This window comes from Rattus norvegicus, chromosome 8 (assembly GCF_021556685.1).
Source record: "Rattus norvegicus strain SHRSP/BbbUtx chromosome 8, alternate assembly SHRSP_T2T, whole genome shotgun sequence".
Taxonomy (NCBI): Eukaryota; Metazoa; Chordata; class Mammalia; order Rodentia; family Muridae; genus Rattus; species Rattus norvegicus.
In genome coordinates this window covers 63,323,480-63,345,714 of record NC_141541.1, presented here as the reverse complement: position 1 = coordinate 63,345,714, position 22,235 = coordinate 63,323,480, and the positions used below count along the sequence as shown (strand labels likewise).

General features: G+C 43.9%; 3 protein-coding genes across 27 annotated transcripts in view; 1 reads left to right on the top strand and 2 right to left on the bottom strand.

Moving 5' to 3' along the window:
* Nucleotides 1-19,542, top strand: part of Nrg4 (neuregulin 4) — an 80,542-nt gene extending 61,000 nt beyond the window's left edge. For 9 of the 13 annotated variants that reach the window (XM_087563830.1, XM_087563835.1, XM_087563831.1 and 6 more), the window contains one exon: nucleotides 4,731-5,107. In XM_087563830.1, the coding sequence (XP_087419956.1) occupies nucleotides 4,731-4,791 (61 nt within the window). In that variant the 3' untranslated portion in view covers nucleotides 4,792-5,107. 13 annotated transcript variants of the gene reach the window in all.
* Fbxo22 (F-box protein 22) lies at nucleotides 1,810-17,882 on the bottom strand. 8 transcript variants are annotated; one of them, XM_087560996.1, is made up of 7 exons: nucleotides 17,681-17,882; nucleotides 17,382-17,520; nucleotides 12,570-12,657; nucleotides 11,539-11,634; nucleotides 7,962-8,126; nucleotides 5,192-5,357; nucleotides 1,810-2,783 (listed from the first exon to the last, which is right to left on the bottom strand). In XM_087560996.1, the coding sequence occupies exons 3-7, from the start codon at nucleotides 12,622-12,624 to the stop codon at nucleotides 2,366-2,368; spliced, it is 900 nt and encodes a 299-aa protein (XP_087417122.1). In that variant the 5' UTR covers nucleotides 12,625-12,657; nucleotides 17,382-17,520; nucleotides 17,681-17,882; the 3' UTR covers nucleotides 1,810-2,365. The 8 variants fall into 8 exon arrangements, with proteins under 8 accessions (XP_087417122.1, XP_087417121.1, NP_001032859.1 ...); XM_087560995.1 differs by having other exon boundaries at nucleotides 17,729-17,882; NM_001037770.1 differs by having other exon boundaries at nucleotides 17,673-17,834.
* Nucleotides 19,435-22,235, bottom strand: part of Ube2q2 (ubiquitin conjugating enzyme E2 Q2) — a 59,308-nt gene continuing 56,507 nt past the window's right edge. For 5 of the 6 annotated variants that reach the window (XM_087562751.1, XM_087562752.1, XM_087562753.1 and 2 more), the window contains one exon: nucleotides 19,437-20,999. In XM_087562751.1, the coding sequence (XP_087418877.1) occupies nucleotides 20,968-20,999 (32 nt within the window). In that variant the 3' untranslated portion in view covers nucleotides 19,437-20,967. 6 annotated transcript variants of the gene reach the window in all.

The window sequence follows — 22,235 nt, the reverse complement described above, 5'->3', positions numbered from 1 at the left end:
AAGCATCCCAGAACCTAGGCACTGTTGTAAAGCCTGGTTTTCCTGATGGGGCTCTGTTGGATGAACCCGTTTTCTAGCTCCAACAGAACCAGCCTGTATTTGTTGCTGTTTCGGCTAGGGATTGAGAGCATGGAGTTTGTCACTGGAGATGTCCAGCCAGGATGCTTCCCTTCTGTCTGAACATCTAGTATCAGAAGATGGTGGACAGGGCACGTTACTGAGTAAATGCAGGATGACGGTATGAAAACCACCGTGGTCGGTCTCAATTTGCTTCTAATTAATCATTTGCTTTTAAAAACATCATGATTTGCCTTTGTCTGTTGCTCACCTGAGCAAAAAAACAAGACAAAGTTACTAAAATGCAAGTGTCCGCACTCAACTCCAAAACATTACTGACTTCTTTCTCCAGGTGAGTCTACTTTATGGCACCTCATGATCTAGACACTCGGCTTCAGATGTGGCGCCAGGCAGATGTGAAATAGCCAAACTTACAACACATCTGGCACGTCACTGCTCAGTGCCCGTAAGGGCAATGTTGAAGTAACTTCCTGCTAACTGTAGCAATACCAATGTCGTTCTGCCTAGTAAGCAGAGGTCCTTACTGTAGAGCCTCTGTGCTCCAGCACCACTAACCCAACCCACACCCAGCCTACAGCCCCAAAGCCAGTCTCCTGTCCTTTAGTCTTCTGCTTCTACCAAAAGCTACACGTATGTTAACTTGGGCCAGATTCTGTGGTTTTAAAATAACATAAGTCCCCATTTAAATCTCCACCAATTGGCTAGAAAGTACTCAGATGTCTAAGTTTATTTCTACTGTAGTTCTTTGCATGTTCAGTTTGTTAAATTCGCAGCACAAACCACTCGTCTTATGCTACTGGCCTCCTTGATCAAGATCCAAGTTTAAACAAAACTGAGAAAGCCAAAGTAACGAGGCCACCTACTGGACACACCCCTCAGTAATGACACGCTACCATTTTGCCTGCTGGATTTCTACACCTCAATTTCAAGGTTCCGCTTCCCCTTTCCTGGGGTCAAGGGAGTAAAAAATGTATCCCCTGAGGCAACCCTTGTCTTAACAACCTAGAGCCCTAGACACACTTTCATTTGTTAGTATACAGAGAAAGCAGCAATTTCTAAGCCTTGTTGGTAGATCACGTCTTGCTTGAGATCGCTCAGTTTGTGAGCACACCTTCACTACTGTGCTCAAATCGGGTTTTTTTAAATGTGATGATTTTTTGCAGCTTCCTAAGAATCAGCGGTTGCCATTTTTAAGCATTTGTTTGCTTGTTTTTGACAAGCCAGCAATTTTTTTATGTTAGTATTTGATTTTACTTATAAATTATCTATTGTCCTATTACTATAAACCTCTGACCATTACAGAAATGTTGCCTTGTAAGAATATCCTGCAACGAAGCCGTGGTACAAGTCCATGTTGACTTCTGCCTGTAAAACAGTCTAGAAGCAGGCAGCCTAGGTCCACTGTGAGGGTCCAACAACACATGTGTATAGAGACCCAGGATCCCTCTGTGGTCCTTGCCACAATGGAGTACTGACATTTGACATCTTTGCAGTGTCCAGGGTAACCTGCCCATATTTCAAGCACTAAGGAGAATGGAACAAACAAAGGTCATGCCATTATTAAGAACACACAACACAGTAGTATTAAGAAATACATGCATATGAATAACTGAAAAACTGAGCGTACAATGTAAGCTTGGGTGCTGAAGGGGACTGCCATTCTCACATCTCTCCCAGGAGTGGTTTACATCCCTCATCCTCTCATCAAAAGCAAGAAATACACTATTTGAGTGGGTTTTCAAGTATATTTTATTGGTGTAAAACCAAAATATGGTGATATGATTTTCAGAATTATGTGATAAAGACTGTTCCCTTGCAGTCTCTTTACTAGGAAGAGGAAAACACTAACTCTCAAAAAAAGTGAACAGTCAGTAATATTTGTTACAGCTTCTGTAAAAAACAGAAAAGCAGAGAAAGACTTCTCAAACCATTTCTTTAATTTTCTCATGATTCTGCTAAAAGTCACCAACCACTACTTGAACCTCCACCTTCCGGGTGGCCTCTCAACCTCCCAGGGCACTTACGCAGTGGCCGCAGAATCTGTTCAGCCACAGCGGCTGCTTGCACTAACAACAGCCTCATTTCTTGACTTGTGTGCTCACAATGTTAACGCTGTCCTTCATCTGCGTATTAAAAAATCATCCCGGAGTGACCTCAGAGCATCAATCAAAGCTACAAAACACACAATAGCTAGTTTTGTTTAAAATATTTGTATCCGAGATTCCATTTTTCTAAAAAAGAGAAAGCCCCAAAGTTACATAATGTGAAATCCACTCAACAAGGCGGCTCACTTGGAGGCCCCCAGGTGAACGAGAGCCATGATGGTTGTGTAGCTATGGAACAGATCCTCCTCCTTCACCTCATTACACCTCCTCAGGATAAAGTTCCCAGTGACTATCCGGTCGCAGCCGATCTCCCCATTTCCAAAGAAGCCAAATAAGGGGACATTGGGAAAAAACTTTCTAAATGCATCAGCCTCAACATTCCCCTTGGCTCTGTAGTACTGAAAGCCTCGGCCAACACACGCAAACATGAAGCCAATGGTGTTCTGTTCAGGGATGTTGGCTGCTTTGAGGCGCTGCATGGCGGCCTCAGCGGTCTTGGTATCATTTACATCCTCGTTGAGGAGAACCGTGGCACTCTGGATTCGGTGCCCACTAAATGACAGTCCGACCACACCTGTGGCGTCAATATCCAGAGGGTTCCTGGAGATAGAAACAGAAAATCATCAATGCCTCCTGACTAAGGGGAAGAGATTGCTGCTGCCTTTGGCAACTTAAGCTTTGGTCTGAGGTTTATCCCTCTCATTCAAGGATTAAAATAAACTTATTAAAAGTAGGACAGATCTGGGTTGGGGATTTAGCTCAGTGGTAGAGCGCTTGCCTAGCAATCACAAGGCCCTGGGTTCGGTCCCCAGCTCTGAAAAATAGAAAGAAAAAAAAAAAAAAAAGTAGGACAGATCAAAACAAGCAAGCACCTGCTTTTTTCTGCCACAAATACAAAGCTAGCTATACAAAAGCTCTTCCTGTGTTAGTGGTGCCCAGTAACTACCGATCTGGCCACTGTAAATGGAACCTAATATCCCTGTCCCTATACCCAGGTCAAGGATGTTATAGCACCGCCCTCCTCTCAGCCCATCCACTGTTAAATTATGAAGACAGAGTAAAACTATATATAACCGCGGAGGGGAGTTCAACTCTGTAGGTTTCAGCTTTGTGCTGACTAGCCTTTGACCAGCTATGACTGTAATGCTTCCTGTCCGGTTCATTGCTTGGAGACTGAAATTTGACTCATTTGAATTTTAAAACTTCACAGCTGGGGGTGGGGGAGTGGCTGGAGAGTGGCTCAGGTTAAGAGCAGAAGCTGCTCTGAACAGAAGCTCCCAGTTCCGTTCTTAGCACCCACATCAGGTGGTTCATAACCACCTGTGACTGCAGCTCCAGAGAATATTAACATCTCTGGTCTCTGAGGGCACCTGTGCTCAGACATACACAGACATACACACAGCACACAATTAAACCTTTAAAAACTTTTCTATTACATTAATCTTGTGAGCATGTGTGTGTGTGTGTGTGTGTACGTGTACGTGTACATGCGCGCGAGCGCACACACATGACTTATGGATGGAGAGCTCAGGAGTCCTTTCTCTTTCCACCCTGTGTGGCCCACAAGAACTCAGGTTGTCAGTTCTTGTGACAGGCTGTCAGCCCTGTTAAGACGTTTTATCCTTACAAAAGAAAAGGCATTATTAGTAAGGTATAAAACATATAATGAATACCCACTGGGAAGAAGCATACACCTTAGGTGCCTATGACACTTATCAACACTGACTCTATAGAATGGGCAAGGTTCTCTGAGTTAGCAAGAGACTGAGATAGTAAGGCACCAAGCATCGTTGGTGCATATGTACACACAAATAAAATCTAGTTACATTTCCCAAACATGAAGACAGACCAAGGAATACTAGTAAGATACCCAGAGGCTGCTGCTCTCTGAGGGAAAAGGTTAGAGATGGATGCCACAGGGAGATCCTGCCCCCAATGCAAGTGTGGTTAGAGCCTGACAAGTTTTGCCATGAACACTTGGCCCATGTACCTCTTCCTCAAGAAAAACATGTAACAACTTCACATGGCTACGGTCTAACCAAGAGAATTTGTAAACCAGAGATGTCTTTAAGAGGATGAAGTTTACTTCAGACATAAGAATTCAATCTTCAGGGGCTGGGGATTTAGCTCAGTGGTAGAGCGCTTACCTAGGAAGCGCAAGGCCCTGGGTTCAGTCCCCAGCTCCGGGGGAAAAAAAAAAAAAAACCAAAAAGAATTCAATCTTCAAGTAAGTGCTTAGAAAACCAGCTTGCAAGGTCCACCTGGGAGACTTCTGCTCCCTTGCTGCCGTCCTCCTTCTGACAGACCCCCCTGTGTACACTCAGCATATGCACAGACCTCAGCACCAGTGTACTCTCAGCTCACTTAAGACGGCTTCCACAAGGGCACTGAAAACTGCTTAAGACAAGCTGCCTCAACCTCACGTTATAGTTCCCCATTTCCTTTAAAACTTAAGTCTTATTTGTTTCTGTGAAACCTGTATTTCCCAGTTAGCAGCTCAACTCTTTACTGAAATAAAAGCCATGTGCATTTATTTATTTATTTCAGCCTCACTCGGATGACTTCTTCATCTTCAGGAGCAACACCACAAGGAGGACCAGAGCTGTGAAATATACCAACGGGTAGTGCTGAAGGAGCCTGATTCTGACATTCTTAAAAAACAATAAACCCAAGTTTAGCTCTTTGACTGCCAGCAGAATTATGTTTAGTGAGCATCTTGGCAAGAGCAAAATAGAATGAATTGGTATATTAGCAATTCCTTTTCTTCTGTATTTTCTGAGACAGGGCATCACTTTGGCTGGCCTGGAAGTCACCAGTGTAGATCAGGCTGGCCCTGAATTCAAGAGACTCACCTGTTTTTGCCTACTCAGAGCTACTGGAATTAAAGGCAAAATAACACCACACTCTGCTTGATTCCTCTTTTTTCTTTTAAAAAGAAACTAAAAGTAGTGAGAACCTGGAATCATTTCCATTCACGCATGGGAGAAAAGCAAAGTACTCAAGCTTACTTCTCACAAGTCAGTGAAGACAAGTTGTCCACCTGGCCTCCAGCCAAGATGATGTTCATGTTGCTGAAAGTGCTGACCACCCGGTGCAGGTAATTACTGGCTCCCACCTTACAGCAGTTATAGCCAAAGACAAGAACCACACGGAGTTCGGGGTTATCCAGAAGACCTGCAGAGAAGTGAGGGATAAAGGCAGCCTTAAAACAGCATCAACTGTTGCTCCTGCTGACTGGCACTCGCAGCGTGTTCTGCAGTGCTGAAGCTCTCAGGTTTTCAATTCTTAGAGTTTGAGATTACTCAAGTCTTAGTTATAATTTCTTCATTAATAAAACTCATAGCTACTTGGATATAATATGCCTCAAATAAGCAAGGGCACTTTACAGAGTGCTACGCAGATGTGTTACGCAGATGTGTCAGAGTGAACAGCAGCAGTGAAAGGTGGCAGCTCCACACCTCAGTTCCAGACACACTGGAGACCTCCAGTGTCTTATCAGATGCCGTCTGAAAGCGGCTTCCATCACTAGCAGGCAGCAGAGCTCAAGAGAGCCAGTGGCCATCTCCTTCCCAGATGTCTGCCTGAGCCTCTGCACCTTGTTTTCAAGCATTAACGGTATTAACAGGTGGCTTCTGGGAAAGAACAAAGTACGGCCCCCAACCATGCTGATGAGTCCATTAAACTCAGCCACACGACTTCCACAGCAGTGTGGACCACTCAGCCAAGACTGAGGCAGGCTACTTGGGGAGGAGGAGGAGCCCTGCAGACGCAGTGCTGGGAGACTGTGCCAACTGAGAATCAAGAATCCACACCAACACTGAACTCCATGCATGCCAGCGACCTTGAGTTTCATTTTGTCAAATGTTAACCTTTCTGTATCCCAGGAGCCATCCCTGTTAATAAACTTTAATGACAGAGCTCCTGTAAAGACAGCCACATCCTCTTTCCCTGAGTGTCTCAACCCTATGCTGAAAGTGAGACTGAAAATCTCCATTTAATAAACTCCAAGTCTACTCTACACCAGCTCACCCAGGAACTCTTCTCTGCTAAAATCTAGATTGGCTTTACCCACAGGTCAGTGTGGAGCAGTTCCTCCACCCCATGTTACTGACAAGATAACCAATCTGACAAACAGTACTTCAGACTGATCTGGGGCCAGTTTAATTCTCCTCACTGTAAACTGCAGGTTTGCACAGTGGAAACAACAGTACCTCCTAGCACCCTACATCTCAAGCCAGTTGTGGAGGGTCCGCCTTCTTACAGACGAGCCTGACACATTGAGAAAAGACCCTTTTTGTTTTCTAGAACCAATTTTCTGAGATTGTGGCAGCAAGAGTCAAGTCTATTTTAGAAACCAGAGTGTTACTGCAGAGAAATGACTAGGGTGGGACAAGGACATGGCTATTCAAGAGACACTGAGACACACAACCAATATGAGCCTTAGGTCTCCACACCTGTACCTGCATACATACGAGCACAGGGGAAGAGAGAAGTCAGGAAACTTCCCAGTAGTCTCCAAGCCTTGAAGGCCCCGCAGCCTATAAGCAGTTACACTACATGACCAGGGCACTTGTACCTGTGCAACCCTCTTCCACACTGAGGCTCATGTGCAGGACTCCCAGCTTCAGCTCTTCCTCTCAGTGTGTATCCTTCCTCTGATCCATAAACCCAAACTTTTCTTTGCTGTTACACCACTTTTTCTATGGCCGGTCTTTTAGTTGGGACAAAGCTTCTTAACTTTTCCAAACCCATTTCCTCATCTGTAAAGCAAAGCTAACCACTCAGAACAGGTACAGGACTCAACAGGTGACTCACGTATTAGCAACACGGAAGCACAACAGTAGGGAAGAGATCAGAGGACATTGGGAAGTGACAGTCTGAGTGCCGCGGGTAACAGAGGCCTATGTCTGCAGGCTAGCCCATCTACTCACAGATGCGAGTCTGCACTAAGTAACTTCTATAAGCAGTGGTAGTTTAATTCCAGTCACCCCTCTGTAGGTGTAGATGATGAAAGCCTTCATGCAGCTTTGCTGGCTCCGTGGCTCCTGTAACAGGTTTCCTATCCAAGCCTGACCTACTGCGATCCTGCCTGCTTCCTCACGCTCTGGGCAAACTTAGCCGCTCACAAAGTTCGAGACTCTCTCTACCACCCACCTTTTCTTCTAAAACCTCTGTAATAAAGGTTACTAGAAATATTTTTAAAAGCTTAAGTTTTTCAGCTTTAAATAACAAAAATAAGACAAAACTGTTGATAAGAGTTTACTGAAGATCGAGAATTCTTTTAAAATTCAATTACAATTAAATGCATGCAAGCATGGACTTTACCTCATAAGTGTCTATAATTCTAGTTCCAGGGCATCTGATGGCCTTTTCTGCTCTCCATGGGCAGCAGACACACACATGCTACATACACTTACCAACGTGCAAATAAAACACTTATACAAGCTTATTGGCAGGACGCTTATAAAAATGTTTATCTCTGGACATTTAGGACTTCACGACAAATAAAATCATTTGAAATCAATTCTACCAATCATGAACAGCCTTGTCAACAGTAGCCTAGAAGCTTCTAGCTGACCAGAACTAAAACAGAGCAAGTTAATCAACAAAATGAGCAAGTAAGAGTAAATAACAATGCGGGTGGGGTGTACAGCATGCACTTTTAAACCCAGCACTCAGGAGGCAGACGTAGGGGGATCTCTGAGAGCAAGGGTAGCCAGAACTATATAGACCTTGTCTCAAACTACGTAAATCAACTAGTAAATAACAATAACTTACCCACTTCAGTAAGTTGATGTCTTTCGAGAGTTAAATTCTTGGGGTCCTTAATAAAATGAAAGGGTTGAATTTTTATTCCTTCAATTTGAGGGAATAATAAAGCAAAACCAGATTCTCCAATTTCTATTTCCTGAGGCCGATTGCTACCTGATCCCATTGGAGTCACTAGGGAGAAAAAGAGTTTCATAAGGACATCTCATAGAAACCAGACGTGGTATCAGCCCATCGCATCCTAACTGCAGCTTAGGCTGGCAAACAGCTGCTCCCAGAGGCACAGCTCTCTGGCAACTTCAGGGTGGCAATGCCTGCCATACTCTTTCAGGTGTGTTCAGAAAGGAAGCTTTACAAACCAAAGCATCCAAATCGAGCAGTCGCTGAGTCCAGATGAAAGGAACTGCTGCTCTTCAGAAGACCTTGTTCCAGTTCTCAGTCTAACTCTAGCTCCAGAGCTGACACCCTCTTCTGGTGTCCATGAGCATCAGGCATGCATGTGGTGCCCGGATACACATGCAGGCCAAAGGTCAAACACATAAATCCTTTTTAAGTGTTAAGTTTCTAAACTCAAATCGGGGTAGGAAATATTCAAAGAAAAACACAGAAGAAAACAACCACACGATATACTGTGAACTTAAAACATGAAAGAAAAATGTGAGTTTACGATAAGGCTTGTGGTGGTGTCTGGTTAGTTAACCCGACAGGATTTACAGCCACCATCGCTCTGGGCAGTGTGTGAAGGATCTAGATTAGGTTAAGTCAGACCTTGAACTTGGGCAGCACCATCCCAGAGCCTGGAGTCCTGCAGCCAAGCTGGAGCAGTCACGCTGGGTGGGCTCCGTGAGTAAGGACAGTGTGATCGGCTTTCTCAAGCCTCTCACATGACTCCCTACCAGGATGCACCCTTGAACTGTGAGCTAAGCAAGTTCAACCCAGATTGTGTTTGCCAAGTATTTTATTGCAACAGCAAACGAGCTACTCCAATAAAGGCGAGGAGGGAATCCTAACAGTCTATCCCTGTGAGAAGATGCAGGATGGTCTGAATTAAAACTACAGCAGACTGAGCCAGCCTCGTCACAGGTCCACAAACAAGTACCTAGTAAGCACACAGAGGTACTCAGCGCAGCTGGTCATCAGAGTCATCCTCACACCTACGCTGGCTGTTACTCAGAGGCCGTGACCCGAGTACCAGGGACACAGAGCAACTGCAACCTCAGACCCTGTCGCTGAGTATGGCATGGTAGAAATTTGGAAAACTAGCAGTTTCTTTTTGAGTTAAATATGTATCAGTGCTAAAAACCAATAAGTTCACTTCTTAAGTTCCAAGGAAACTTATAACTTACACAAAAGTAACATCCTTGTTCATGATAACCTAGGAGCAGAAAACCAGTCTATGAAAAGCAGAATGAGAAAATAAATCTCGTCCCTTTTATCACAGAATGACTCAAAATGCCTAAACGAAGGGCTGGGACATGGCTCAGTCTGGTAAAGTGTCTGCTATATAGGCGTGAAGACCAGAGTCTGGAAGCCCCCCCCCCACACACACCTAACCGCAAGCAAGCAAAGGTCAGACAATGGAGGAAGCCTAGCTTGAACAGTGAGCCCAAGGTCAGTGGGAGGCCCTGCATCAAAGAACTGAGAAAGATACTTGACAGCTTCTGATCTCTTCATGCAGACAGACAGACAGACACACACTCTCACAGGCACCCACACAAACACATTTTAAAGGAATTGCTGAGAACTGTAACATAAATGAACCTCAAAACCACATTTATTTATATTGTGTGAGAGCTAAAATACAAAAAAGAGGACAGGCACCATGACACTGACAGGCAAACCTAGCCACACAAGTCAGAAGATTTCTGGGAGGGGTTGTCAGGAAACAACAAAGAAACTACCAGCCTCAAAGACCATCCTTAGTCACTGTTATACTGCTGTGGAGTGACACTATGACCAAAGCAACTTTCATAAAAGGAGACATTTAACTGGGGGCTTGTTCAGTTTCCAAGGCTTAGCCTGTCTTCATCAGGGATGGGAGCATGGTGGCCGACAGGCAGGAGCTGGAGAGGCAGCTGGGAGCTACACCCAGACCCACAGGAACAGACGGGGACTGGGGCTCGGGGACTGGGGCTCGTATGGGCTTGTGAAATGTAAAAGCCCATCCCCAAGGACAAACTTGCTCCAACAAGGCCACACCTTGTAATCCTCTGTAATCCTTTCAAACAGGTCCTCTCCATGGAGACCCAGCATTTCAGGAAGCTATGGGGGCCATTCTTATTTAGATCACCACAACCAGCTTGGAGAGGGTCCAGCAAACAGCAGAAGCCACACTCTGGCTGGAGCATTGGAATGGTATTTAATATTTGCCCCTAACAAGATCATGAGGACTTAAAGTAGCACAAAGTCAAAGCTACTTCAGGACAGGGCAGCAACTAAGGGAAAGCTGCAACTGCCACTGACTCGCCAGGGAGCACAGGCCTGCTAGCCACGGCTGATCCTTTCTTTCCTGCCCCCACTCCTGTAACAGAAAACTCAAACAGGAGGAACTCACTGTGTCTGGAGAAGCCACAGTGGATGCAAAGGACAGACTAAGATGTGAGGCACGAGCTACAACCCAACATGAGCATCCACCATAACCAGCAATGATAAAAAGGCTACCGGCCACTTAATGCCAATTCAAACCTTGGAAGAAAACCATTGCCACGGCTATTGCTTTATGAGTGTGTGAGCAGCTACAGCCCCTACTCAGCTGCAAACACTTGGAACCCTTTGTGTTTCACTGCGCAAGACTCGGAAATACAAACAAAATCCTTCAGGACACTTGTGTGGGGACAAGGGTGGCAAGGGTCTTCATGCTTGTGTAGCAGGCATTTCACCAGCCGAGCCACCTGCAAGGCTGTTTAGGCTCCAGAAAATAGCAATAGCGGACTAACACCTTCTTGCTGCATGGTTAGTTCTAAATGCCAAGGATATGTTACATCACTGCATCTTCACAGTCCTCCAGAGATACTGGGGTCAGCTTCCAATTTTACCGACGAAGAAACTGAAGCCTCATGGATGTCGGTAAACTGTCCAAAGTAAGTCCTAAGTGATACAGCTGGAATCCTAATCCGTGTGTCCTAACCACTGTACCATCACTACATCAACAGGAAACAATACAAATACCGAAGGCAAACGTGCCATGCTGGCAACGTGCGGAGAAACAAGCCTGCAGGTAAGGCCCACAAACCTGTCCCTCTCAGTCGCTCCTACCCGCAAGAAACAAGAGGGGCTGAGCTGACCAGACTGGACTGGCTGCAGGTCTTTCCTAATCTGGGGAGGTAGGAGGACATTTTCCCTCCTGGCGATTGGCTGAGAGAAGACAGAGATTACACTTGGCCCTTAAGCAGCCTTGGGATCTGAACTATGACCCTCAATCACCCGAGAGAGATTTTAAGTGCAAAGTCACACCCCGGCAAGGATGGCCAGTGCTGATGTTTTAGATGATGGGAAATGTCAATGTACTCACAGCTATAAATATTTCACCAATCCATGCGACCCCACATCAACCCAAGGCAAGAAATAAGCTGTTAATTTCTCTCACCTACAATTCCTGGGGTCACAATCCCAAGGACCTGACACTGTTTGGGGAACAGCTTCTCCAGGGCACATGCTGTCTCCATAGTAGTTCTTTTCCTTGCTGTAATGATACAGTTGTACCACTGTTAAATACTATCCAGCTTCTATGTCAAATCTGACAATGTTAAAAAACAAAACGATATTTAACAATAGAACAGGCTATGAGGCTGGGGATGTAGGTTAGTTGGTAGAATGCATACAAGAAGCCCTAGGTTCAGTCATCAGCCACAGCACTGCACAAACTCTGAGCAGGTAGAAGCAGGATGATCAGGAGTTCAAGGTCATTCTTGGCTATAGTGAGTTTTGAGGCCAGCCTGGGCTAGGTGGACCTTGTCTCAAAGAAAAAGAAAAAATGATGGATGGATGGATGGATGGATGGATGGATGGATGGATGGATGGATAAGGGCTTTCCCCATTTTAGTGCCTGTTTTATTCAAATTCTAGCCCTAACCTTCACCACCACCATTTTTGCTCTACAAGCATCAGATCTGGCTCAGCACCGAGTTTGAGAGGTGCTATTTACTGAACCTCTCTGTTCAACTGATTTCACTGCATAACTACTACTCGATTCCAGTCAGTTAGATTCAAATCAGACAATGTCCAAGTCAAAGTCTGGGTCACAGGGCCCAGAATGGATTCTTGGTCCGTATCTCCCCTTAGCAAGCCAAGAATGCATAGTGTCTGTAAACGAAAGCTCACAGCAAGCATTACACACGAGCAGGAGGGAAGTACACCTGGAGGACTAAAGCATTTCAAAACAAGAAAAACATCTGTCTGAAAAACCTCATTCCATCCATCCATCTGTCCATCTATCCAATTGTACCATGAGGTTAGACATCAATGTACAGCACAAAGGGCTGGCTCCTCAACTCGTGCTAGACAAAGGCATGTGCACAGGAGCAGTGCCCAAAAGACTCAGGAGGCTTGCTCTCAGGACTAGGACAATGTCAAAACTAGAAACAAAGCAAAACACCTAACTCTTGTCTCCATAGCTACCTCTTTTATGGCCCCGGCACTCCTCCAGGCTGATGAACGTTTCAGAATCTGCCATGTAGAGAACTGTCCGTGGTAAGATGCGGACATTCTGCAAAGAAAAAAAGAATGGGGTCCTGTGAGTCTGTGCTTGCCTCTGTGTCCCAGGCAATCCTGTCCAGGGCTGTTGCCTGCTCCACCCTGAGGTCTCCCTCTCAGCTCTCACCTGTCCTCCAACTCTTGTCAGCACCTACTATTCTGATTTTGTACCAAACTTCTCAGGTTTTAAGTTCCTTTTCCATAAAGCTCATTTAATCTTTTAGAGCAGACGTCACAGTAAGAAGCATCTCAACAGAGGGAGGGTTCACAGGCTGCACCCCTCTTGTGGCCAGTCCTCCAGCTCAGTATTTCAGACCTGCTCACACTTGTACAAACAAGTTCCCTTGCTGCCAAGCACCTTAACAGGTTCTTTGAGGGGCCTCAGAGCAACTTCAACCTTTGTACCTGGCACCTCCAAGTGGTGTTCTTTATAGCCCCGCCTGCCATTCTTGTTTGGGGAGTCTCAACTCTGAGCAGGGTTTCCTCAGACTGTGGCTTTCCTACAGCTCACATGGTAGACAGGTGTCAAGGGCAGAACTAAAGGGAAGGAGAGACCTTCAAAGCTTTTCCTACAAGAGTGGAATAAAGAGCAGCACATCATCACTGCCCTGTAATCCGCAGAGACTTAGCCGTTTCAGAGAGGTTTTAGATAAACATACACTGAGCAGTACACCGTACAGTGTGGGCTGGGTAAGACCGATGACCTATGTATACAAATTCTAGACTTCACATGGCATTTCTAAAAGGTCTAACTAGTTGCCACTTTAACATATTTCCCAATCCCTTAATAAAACTATAGAAACACTCAGACTGCTTGCCTTTCAGCTATGGCTAGGCAGACTTGCCAGTACCTACAGCCACTGGACCTTCTTGGGCTTCTTTCTGTCTGTAATGTCTCCTGATTGAAGGAGGCAGGGTCTAGTCCTGCCTCTGCCATCAACAGCAGGTAACTTTTACAAAGCAGGTATCTGATTTCTTGAGCTTCCTATGTTTAAACAAACATACCAGCCTCATCTCTAATTCTCACTAGAAACCAACTCTGACAAGCCTCGAAATGAGACACTCTCACTATAGCATAAGGCAGCTAGGACTACACTATCTAGAGTTTGGAACTTTTATAAGGTAACTTATAAAAGTTCCAAATATTTCTAATAGGAAGTTAAGCAACTTCCCTTATATCTATTAAAACACTCAATCGACAAGATGATCTGGAAAACAGTGAAAACAGTATACATGGCTTAGATAGTCACCATGTTTCTGCCTCCCCATGAGTTTAATTTAAGGCTACTATCTAATAGTCATTATAAGAGTTCTAAACATCCATTGAAAATATTCAGTCTTATACTAATTAACATGTTATATGTATTATCTTTTTGCCATTTAATCCTTACGAGAACCCATTAAAGGGTACAAAAGAATTATTGTTCTTTCTTTTCAGTTTGTGGAAACAGAACTCAAGGTTTGGAGAGGTCAAAGCCACATTGCTAGCTTAAGTCAAAATCCGAGTTAACATCTAAGACTCTGTGTATAGCCACTGCCACACCTAGAACAATGCTACTGCAGTAAAGTTGGAAATGACAGGACATACAACAGCATTTAAAAAAAAGAAACCATATGGATTCTACTCCCCACAGAAAACTTTCAGTAACATTCTAGCTTATTTATGACTCTTCCTTTTATTAATCTAGATGACACTAATATAATTTAATGCTCTTTCTCAAATAATCAACATTTAAAAAAGTTTTTTATGTGTATGTGTCTAACTAAGCGTATGTCGTGTTGTATTTACAGGCAGCTGTGCCCCCTGACGTGAGTGCTGGGAATGAACTTGGGTCCTCTGGAAGAGAAGCCAACTATCCTAACCACTGAGCCATTTCTCTAGCCCCTTTATCAAGACTTTCTTATCACTGAAGGTACTTTGTGATTTATAACTTAACGATCTTACTGAGCAGTAGACTTTTAAGCTCTCTCACTGTATGTGATGCTCCAAAGAACACTTCTGTGGAAAAGACTTTGGTAGTATTTTAGGATTTTCCCAAATAAGAGATTCTAAATAATGATCAATATACCAGAGAGATACAGTACTCCAAGAGGCTGTATCTCAATGATACAAGAGGCAAGAGAGATGTTAGCCAGCTTTCTGGGTGTGAGTCCAAGAGTCCAAAAGAGCAAAGAAAAAGACAAGACAGCATGGACAAAAGATACCCCACTCAGGACTAGCACATGAAAAACAAGACCCAGACCTTGGAGAGGAGGCTCACCACTTCAGAGGACTGCTGTTAATTCAGAAGACAAAGTTCACCCAACTCACAATCAGCTCTGAGGGATCCAATGCCGTCTTGTGACCTCCACGGCCATGTGCACGTGATACACAACACACAAGCACACATGCACACACACTAAGAGCCAGGTTTCCTAGACCCCTGGGAGTGGTCAGAGACTGAGCCACCAACCAAAGAACGATGACCCCTGCACAAATGTTCAGTCTCCATGGCTACCTTGTCTGACCTCAGTGGGAGAGGACGTGCCTAATCTGGCAGACATGATGTGTATGTGGGGTCGTGGGGGAGGTATGCAGTGGCACCCTCTCAGAGGAGAAGGGGAACAGGGGAACCTTTGAGCCAGGTTTCCCACTGTCAATAAGGGAGGTTTAAATATGAACAGAGAGGAAGTGAGACAAAAACCTTATGTTGGATTGAATGTACCTAAGGCAACTCAAGAGTAACCATGGATAGAAACACAGCTCCAGGTACAGTCAGCCACCTCTCTCTTCACTCAGTGATTCAAATGTGGCTGTTTTAAAAAAATGGGGGAGGGGATGAATCTATACTAAATCTACAAACTTTTTGTCTTTATTTCCTAATATAGTCTATATTTACTTTATATCAGGTATAAATCTAAAGATTTGAATTTAAATATAAGGGTGGGCTCTATAGGCTAACAAATACTATGCTATTTTATAAAGGCCTTGAACAGCTGTGGACTTCAATACAGGGTAACTAATACCCTGACAATACCAAAGAACAATTGCATATGCAGATATGCACACACATTCCTGTCTGGGCTAGAGGCAACAGTGAGTAGACTTACACAATACTGACCTTAGATTCTAAATACCATTCTCCACAAAGAGAGAGACCAAGTGAAGCTACTCATTTCTTGAATAAAGCAGGTGAAATACAGGCTGAAGACATTCGGTGCCAAAGAAAGGTCATCCCTAAGAGATAAAACTGGCTTGAGAGCTCAGTAGCCATACACTTGACCATCTGAGTACCAAGGCACCAAGGAGATTCTAACAGTAAAAGATTCATCTCTAAACAGGAGAGCAAGGGTATTTGTGTGTGCTGTGTGAACAAACTGAAAGAGAATGAAAAGCAGGTTTCAAAGTTTCTATACACAAATACTTATTAACGGCAACAAGATAGAAAATTTAAAGGCAGAGACTTCTGGCAGACACCACTTGCATCAAGTAATTTAAGGTAATAGGATTTTTAAAAAAATCTAACAAACCACAGTCACACTCAACTTGTGAATGTTTTACAAATTAACTGGCCTTGAATTTTCCTAAGTGATGAAGCTGGTCAAGTGATGAAGTCAAGTTGGAGAAACATACCAACCAAAGAAACATGTCTTTTAGTCAGTCATTGGGAACCAAAACCAATCCTTGAGCTCTCAAGAAAAGTACTGGGGTGAAATCTGAATGAAAATCTGAAGACTTGGTAGTGTGTTTGCAGTCTCTTACTGAAGGATGTATTTATTACAGCTTTTACTTTGGTACTCAAATTATCTCCAATTTGACTAGTGAGATCCCACTTCAGGGCACCTTCAGATGTCTTTTAGGTAATGCATTATCTTAATTCCGTTTCTGTCACTGTGATAAAGGCCGTTATGAAAAGCAATTTGGGAGTAAGGGGTCCCTGAGGAAAGCAAAAGCAGAAACTGAAGCAGAAGCCATTGTGGAGTGCTGTTTACTGGACTGTTTTTCACCGCTTGCTCAATTTGTTTTCTTATAAACTCTAGAGTCACCAGCTAGGGGGCTGTGAAGCCTACAGTGGGGTGGGGGTGGGGGGCTCCCAAACCAAACATTAATTAAGAAAGTGTCATAGGTCAATCTTTGGCAGGCACTTAAGTTCCCTCTTTCCAGATCAAGTTGAAAACCAAACCCAAAACCGAAAACCCCTCTAACCAACACATATATCAATGATAATTTCCCAATTTGGAGGCTATATTGTGAAGTAGAACATTTTCTGTTTGCCTGTTATACACACTAAGGCATCAAATGAGCAATTTCCTCACGAGGGCCCCTGCCACTCAGTGAGATACTGGAGATTCACTATCAGCTCTGTAATTTGTCTTCACCTCCCTGAACAGACTCCTGGTTCCAGGGAGAAAAATGAGGAAAGGACTGTGGTTTAAGTATTTAGGTATAAGTTTTAGTTCTTCCAGTTCTAGTATATGACCCAATGTTTTCAATGCAAAACTGAGGCAAGTTGAGGAAAGTTCTGTAGGGCCTTGTAATAGTGGGCACCTGGATACTTAAATTACCCAACATCTAATAATGAACATACCGCAGCACGCCCTTACAAAACCAAAGGTTTACTACAAAATCCAGAATACGAGCATAGGTTCCCCAAGTTAACAAAAGCAAGGACATGTATCGTGATTTTTTAAAAAAAGTTCTTAAAGATGGCCCACTAGCCCTGCAAGTGACTGTCCACGGCACAACTCCATACTTGCCTCAAGCGCTTCAGCTACCACGCGGACCAAGCAATGTCCCTCCAGGTGGCCCGCCTCCGCCACACCCGCGGAGATCCAGGTCACGCTGCGATGGGTCCGCAGCACTCTACGCACACACTCTCTCCACAGGCGGCATACTCTAGGGATGCAAAAGCACAAAGGGTTGCCGCCGGGCGGCCCGTTCCCATCGTCAGCAGCCTCGCAGCGTCAGCCAAGCACTAGGACACCCGGGCAGGGGCGAACCCGCCACCCTCCGGAACGAAGGTCTCCTCCCGCCCCATCCGCCCTCACCCGGCTACCCGAAGCAACGCTTTGGCCGGCAGGAAGGTAAACACACGCTCCACCACCTCCGCAAGGTTACTCAGCACATAGGTGCCTCGCGGATCTGTGGAGGAGGAGCCGCCGCCTGCTGGCTCCATTCCTCGTCTACCGGCCCGAAAGCCCTACGGAGGCTCAGAGGCACCGGAGCGGCCAGCGCACCACCGACAACCAAAGCCCACTGAGCAGGCGCGCGCCACTTCCGGTGGGCCGCTTCCGGCTCTGGATACGCCGCTGCAGCGGTGCACCCGCCTGCACTGTTCCGCCCGGAAGGGAACGGATGCAGCCTGGCGCTTAAGTCTGCGGCAGACACTTGTGTATTTGATGAATCTGGTTAACTCGTTAGCTCTTAAATTTTAAACGAGTAGACAAAATAGCACTCGCCATTCTTTGGCCACTAACTATAATTGCTACAAAAAGCACATGCCAAACCAGACATATTTTGACACTGGAACCATTATTCTTTGGCTCGTGCTGGTTCTTCCTCGCAGGGCTACAGAATCACAAGCCCAACAACCTGTTTTAACCCTTCTAAGGTTCCCGTGCATTCCCGAACCGAAAATGAAAGAACGGTAGAGGCAGCTTCCTTTCAACTGAGTAGACTGTCTCCTGAGTGCGCGGCCCCTTTGGCCCCAGCTACTTAGTCTGACCTGGTGCTTCTTGTTTTGGCCTCATGACACTTCGATAACCCATTATAACATTTTGAGCTGGACATGATGGTGCAATCTAGCAAGCTGGAGGCAAGAGGATCAGAAGCCGAAAACAATCTGGGCCCAACTCCAAAATATGTAAGATAACATAAAACACATTAACAAGCCCTCAATAACAAACTGCCACTTTACTCTGGAAACTCTAGCTTAATAGCAAACATGGATGCATACAGTCTACAAAGCGCCACGATACACTGAGAGTGTGTAAAAACTTAAATGCTTTCCATTAATAAAAACCCCAGCAGCTCTTGGGGTCTCCAGGAGTCCTAAGTCCTACTTATAGAACTAATGGCCCCAAACTGCTCTGTGGCTCCATTCTTCTGACCAGTCACTGGATAGGAGGGGGAGAGGGAGACATGTGATGAGGATTAGGGCATGAATATCAAGGGCCAGTATGTTTAAGAGGACTTCTGAGGGGCTGGGGATTTAGCTCAGTGGTAGAGCGCTTACCTAGGAAGCGCAAGGCCCTGGGTTCGGTCCCCAGCTCCAAAAAAAAGAACCAAAAAAAAAAAAAAAGAGGACTTCTGAACATCTCCTCAGCTAAGGCAACCTTCAGAGAAAACCAGTTTCTGAATGAAATAGAGTGGCTGTACATGGAGACATAACATTCAAACCAGAGATGAAACTGGCGCAGGAGTTTCAGTCACGGAGAGAAACATGCTGGCCCTCAAGCTTTCCTCCTGCTGAGCTCTGATAATGGTGTATATAGGGGCCGTGCGCATATAAGAGGAGCTGTGCTACTACTGCCCTAAGAACATTAGAGACATTAATTAAAACAGCACTAGAAGCCACATGTATTTGAATTTAAAGGACGTAGTAAAGGGAATGGTTAAAGAAAAACTGAATATATTATGTGTGTACACACCAATTCTAGGTTCCCTATCTCTTTCTCATTAGCTTCATCGACATTTCTGAAACCTCCCCAACACCCCATCTTCTCTTTAAATAGTCTACACTAGAAATTCAAGATAGAGCCTAAAGACACCTGAATCATAACATCTCTTATGAGGGAAAGGTGACAAACCGATTTTTAAATGGTTCTTTATTCATAAACTTGATGCAAGTTTACAAAATTTACTGTACATTGCCAAATAAATCTGCAATGAAAAATAAAATCCAAAAAAAAAAAAAAACCAACCCAAAGCATGCCGAATGTGCAGCTGTCAGTCTGCTAGCTAGTAGGAAATTAGAATTCAATAATATATTCAAGATTTTGCCTTAGGCATAAGGAGCTTCATAACGTGTTGAAGAATTCTGCCTTGTCACTTGTCATCCGAGTCACTGGTAATCATTTATTTAAGGTAACCAAGTGACCGAGAATACCAGATATCTTTATTGCCCTCTTAACCAACAGAATCAAGAGAAACTAAAACCACACATAAAATGCACAAGTGCCACGTCTCCTAGTTGTGGTTTACAAAGTTTAAAAAAAAAATCCCAAATCAAATATATAGGAAATACCATTGAACTCTGTATTGGTTTGTGCAGGAAAATGTGCTTCTGGGTTTCTTTTTAAAAGTGCTTAAATAGCTAGATTTAAATCAAACATGGGATTATTAGAAAAAAGAAATCTATTGCCAACCAAAGAGGACTGATTCAGGTAAGGCAGTAAAATGCAAAGTACGTTGATTCATGTCACACTTTATAAAAGAATTAACATGGGCTGAATTCCTACTAGTCTTCTGATGTAAAAGTCACTGCATGACTATAGGAAAATTTAAGGATCTCCAATTTAGGTAATTTTGCTCCAAGAGTCTGTCTTTGTGCCAATCATTCCATACGTTTATTAGCTTATCATCAATTGCAACACCCCGCTAATAAATGGAAAGGTAAATGACCTCATACTTTAGAACTTCAGGTTCTACACTGTGGCTCTTCCTCACAAGAAATGTTGAACCAACAGGAAGCAGGTTCAGTTCAACAAGACCCTGCTGCCCCAGTGGGAATTACGGTCACAAGTGGCTGCCTGGCTTTGCTGTACCTAACATGACACAATTACAATCAGACTTTCAGACTAGTTCAAACCTTCACACAACCATGGAAAAATGTAACAAGTTAATGAAGAGGCTTCCTGTCATAATTTTGGCAATAAAATGATTTCAGACCTGAAAAAGCTATGGTTTAGAAGACCTAAAATTTCTAAACCAGTATTGACCATCAGTTAAACTTTTATTGGCTCTAAACGAACAGGATTTTGCATATCTTCATACCCCATAGGCTCAATATAGAAAGGTTACTGTAAAATCACAGCTGCAGTAAACTGATGCTGAGCTTCCCTGCTTAAAAGATTTCACTTTTCAAGAAAGAGGTGGTAGGGAGTGGCTACTGTGTGTACTTATCAGGAAAAATTCAGTAAAGGCCCCACTGCTCAGTCCAAGATACCTAAAGTGAGCAAAATGAAAAGACTGTAACTGGATGTCAGTTGACAGATTATCCACTAAATGATCTATTAGCTAATGTCTTCGGTACTGCTGTTATACGGGCACTCAAAAGCTTATGTCTGTACGTTGGAACGATTTTCTTTAAAGCAACATTGGTCCAGACATATGTCAATGTAGTTAGCCATCTTCCTTTGGAGGTGTGTACCAGCCTGCAATAAAATGGAAAAAGGTTAACTACATCAATCTTGAAGCAGTTAGTAAAAGGCATTACTAAGATCAGACTCAGTCTCTGCTCATAACTGTGCTGTTTAACCCTACAGTAGAAATTTAACTTGCAGTTTAGTGACTAACCCAGCATTCTGCTATCTGACTTGGTTACTGCTTATGACTAAAGCATACCTGGATGTCAGCATCTCTGTATGAATGGACTCCTGGCTGACAGTCTCAGTATGGACTAACATCCCCATGCTAACCTTCCATCTCAGTTTTGTATTTAACAGCAAACCTCACTCAAAATATCCCCCAAACAAAGTCCTGGTGATCAGAATTTAAAACAAACAAACAAAAACATTGGTAGGGAAAGTGCTCTCATCACATTAAAATTCCAGCTATGTAAGGTGGTCCATCACATAGTTAGTAACCTCAATGTATGACTAAACATCAAGTTACTCATGATAAGTACACAATTTTCTCAATTTAAAACAAGTACAAAGATAAAAAAAACTTTGAAATTAGACTTGCTCTCTTCTGATTATGAATCCACTGCTCCTCCATCAATGCAAGGCTCTTTCTCTGTCTCTCCCAAATATATTTTCTATAAGCATCTTGTGAACACCAATTGTAGGGTTTAAGAAATAAAAAGGGGGAAACGTAACTGTTGGCTCAGGCTCCACACAAGTGTAAGCTCTCACAGAAAGGCAAGTGGATGCTCAGTTATGCCCAGTATAGCAGACATTGGAACAACCTCATCTGATGTATTTTCCAGAAATGACTGCTACAAAAGCCTGGGCTTGACCTCATATTTTAAGACCTTCCTTTGAAGTTTCAAGATTTGGTTTTGAATACTATTACTAAAAGGAATCATGGAAAAAGTGACAAGTTGGCTTTGTCATTAAAATAGAATGCAAGACGCAAATCCAAACTTACAAACTAACACGCCTATGTAAGTGTGTACACAGAGATCAACATCCTGGGTCTTCCTCAAATCACTTTTTTTTATTGTTGTTGTTTTGAGACAGATTCTCAACCTGGAGTTCAATGATTCAGTCTGGCTGGCCAGCAAACCCAAGACTCTTTCCTTCTCTGCCTCCCCACAGATGGGATCAGAAACATCCACTGCCACACTTGGCTTTTCATGTGCATTCTGAGAACAAACTTAGGGCCTCATGCATGGTAATTTCCCAGCCCAACTAACACATGTATAGCAGAGTCAAGACCATTTACTA

Bases quoted from the DNA above. Each gene is read 5' to 3' on its own strand.
- Fbxo22 (NM_001037770.1), bottom strand. From the start codon at position 17,800: ATGGAGCCAGCAGGCGGCGGCTCCTCCTCCACAGATCCGCGAGGCACC. The intron at 5,358-7,961 runs GTAAGTTATTGT...ACTTCTCTGCAG, and splicing joins ACATCAACTTACTGAAGTGG to GTCTTCTGGATAACCCCGAA. The intron at 2,784-5,191 runs GTAAGCTTGAGT...TTCTATCTCCAG, and splicing joins TCTTCACTGACTTGTGAGAA to GAACCCTCTGGATATTGACG.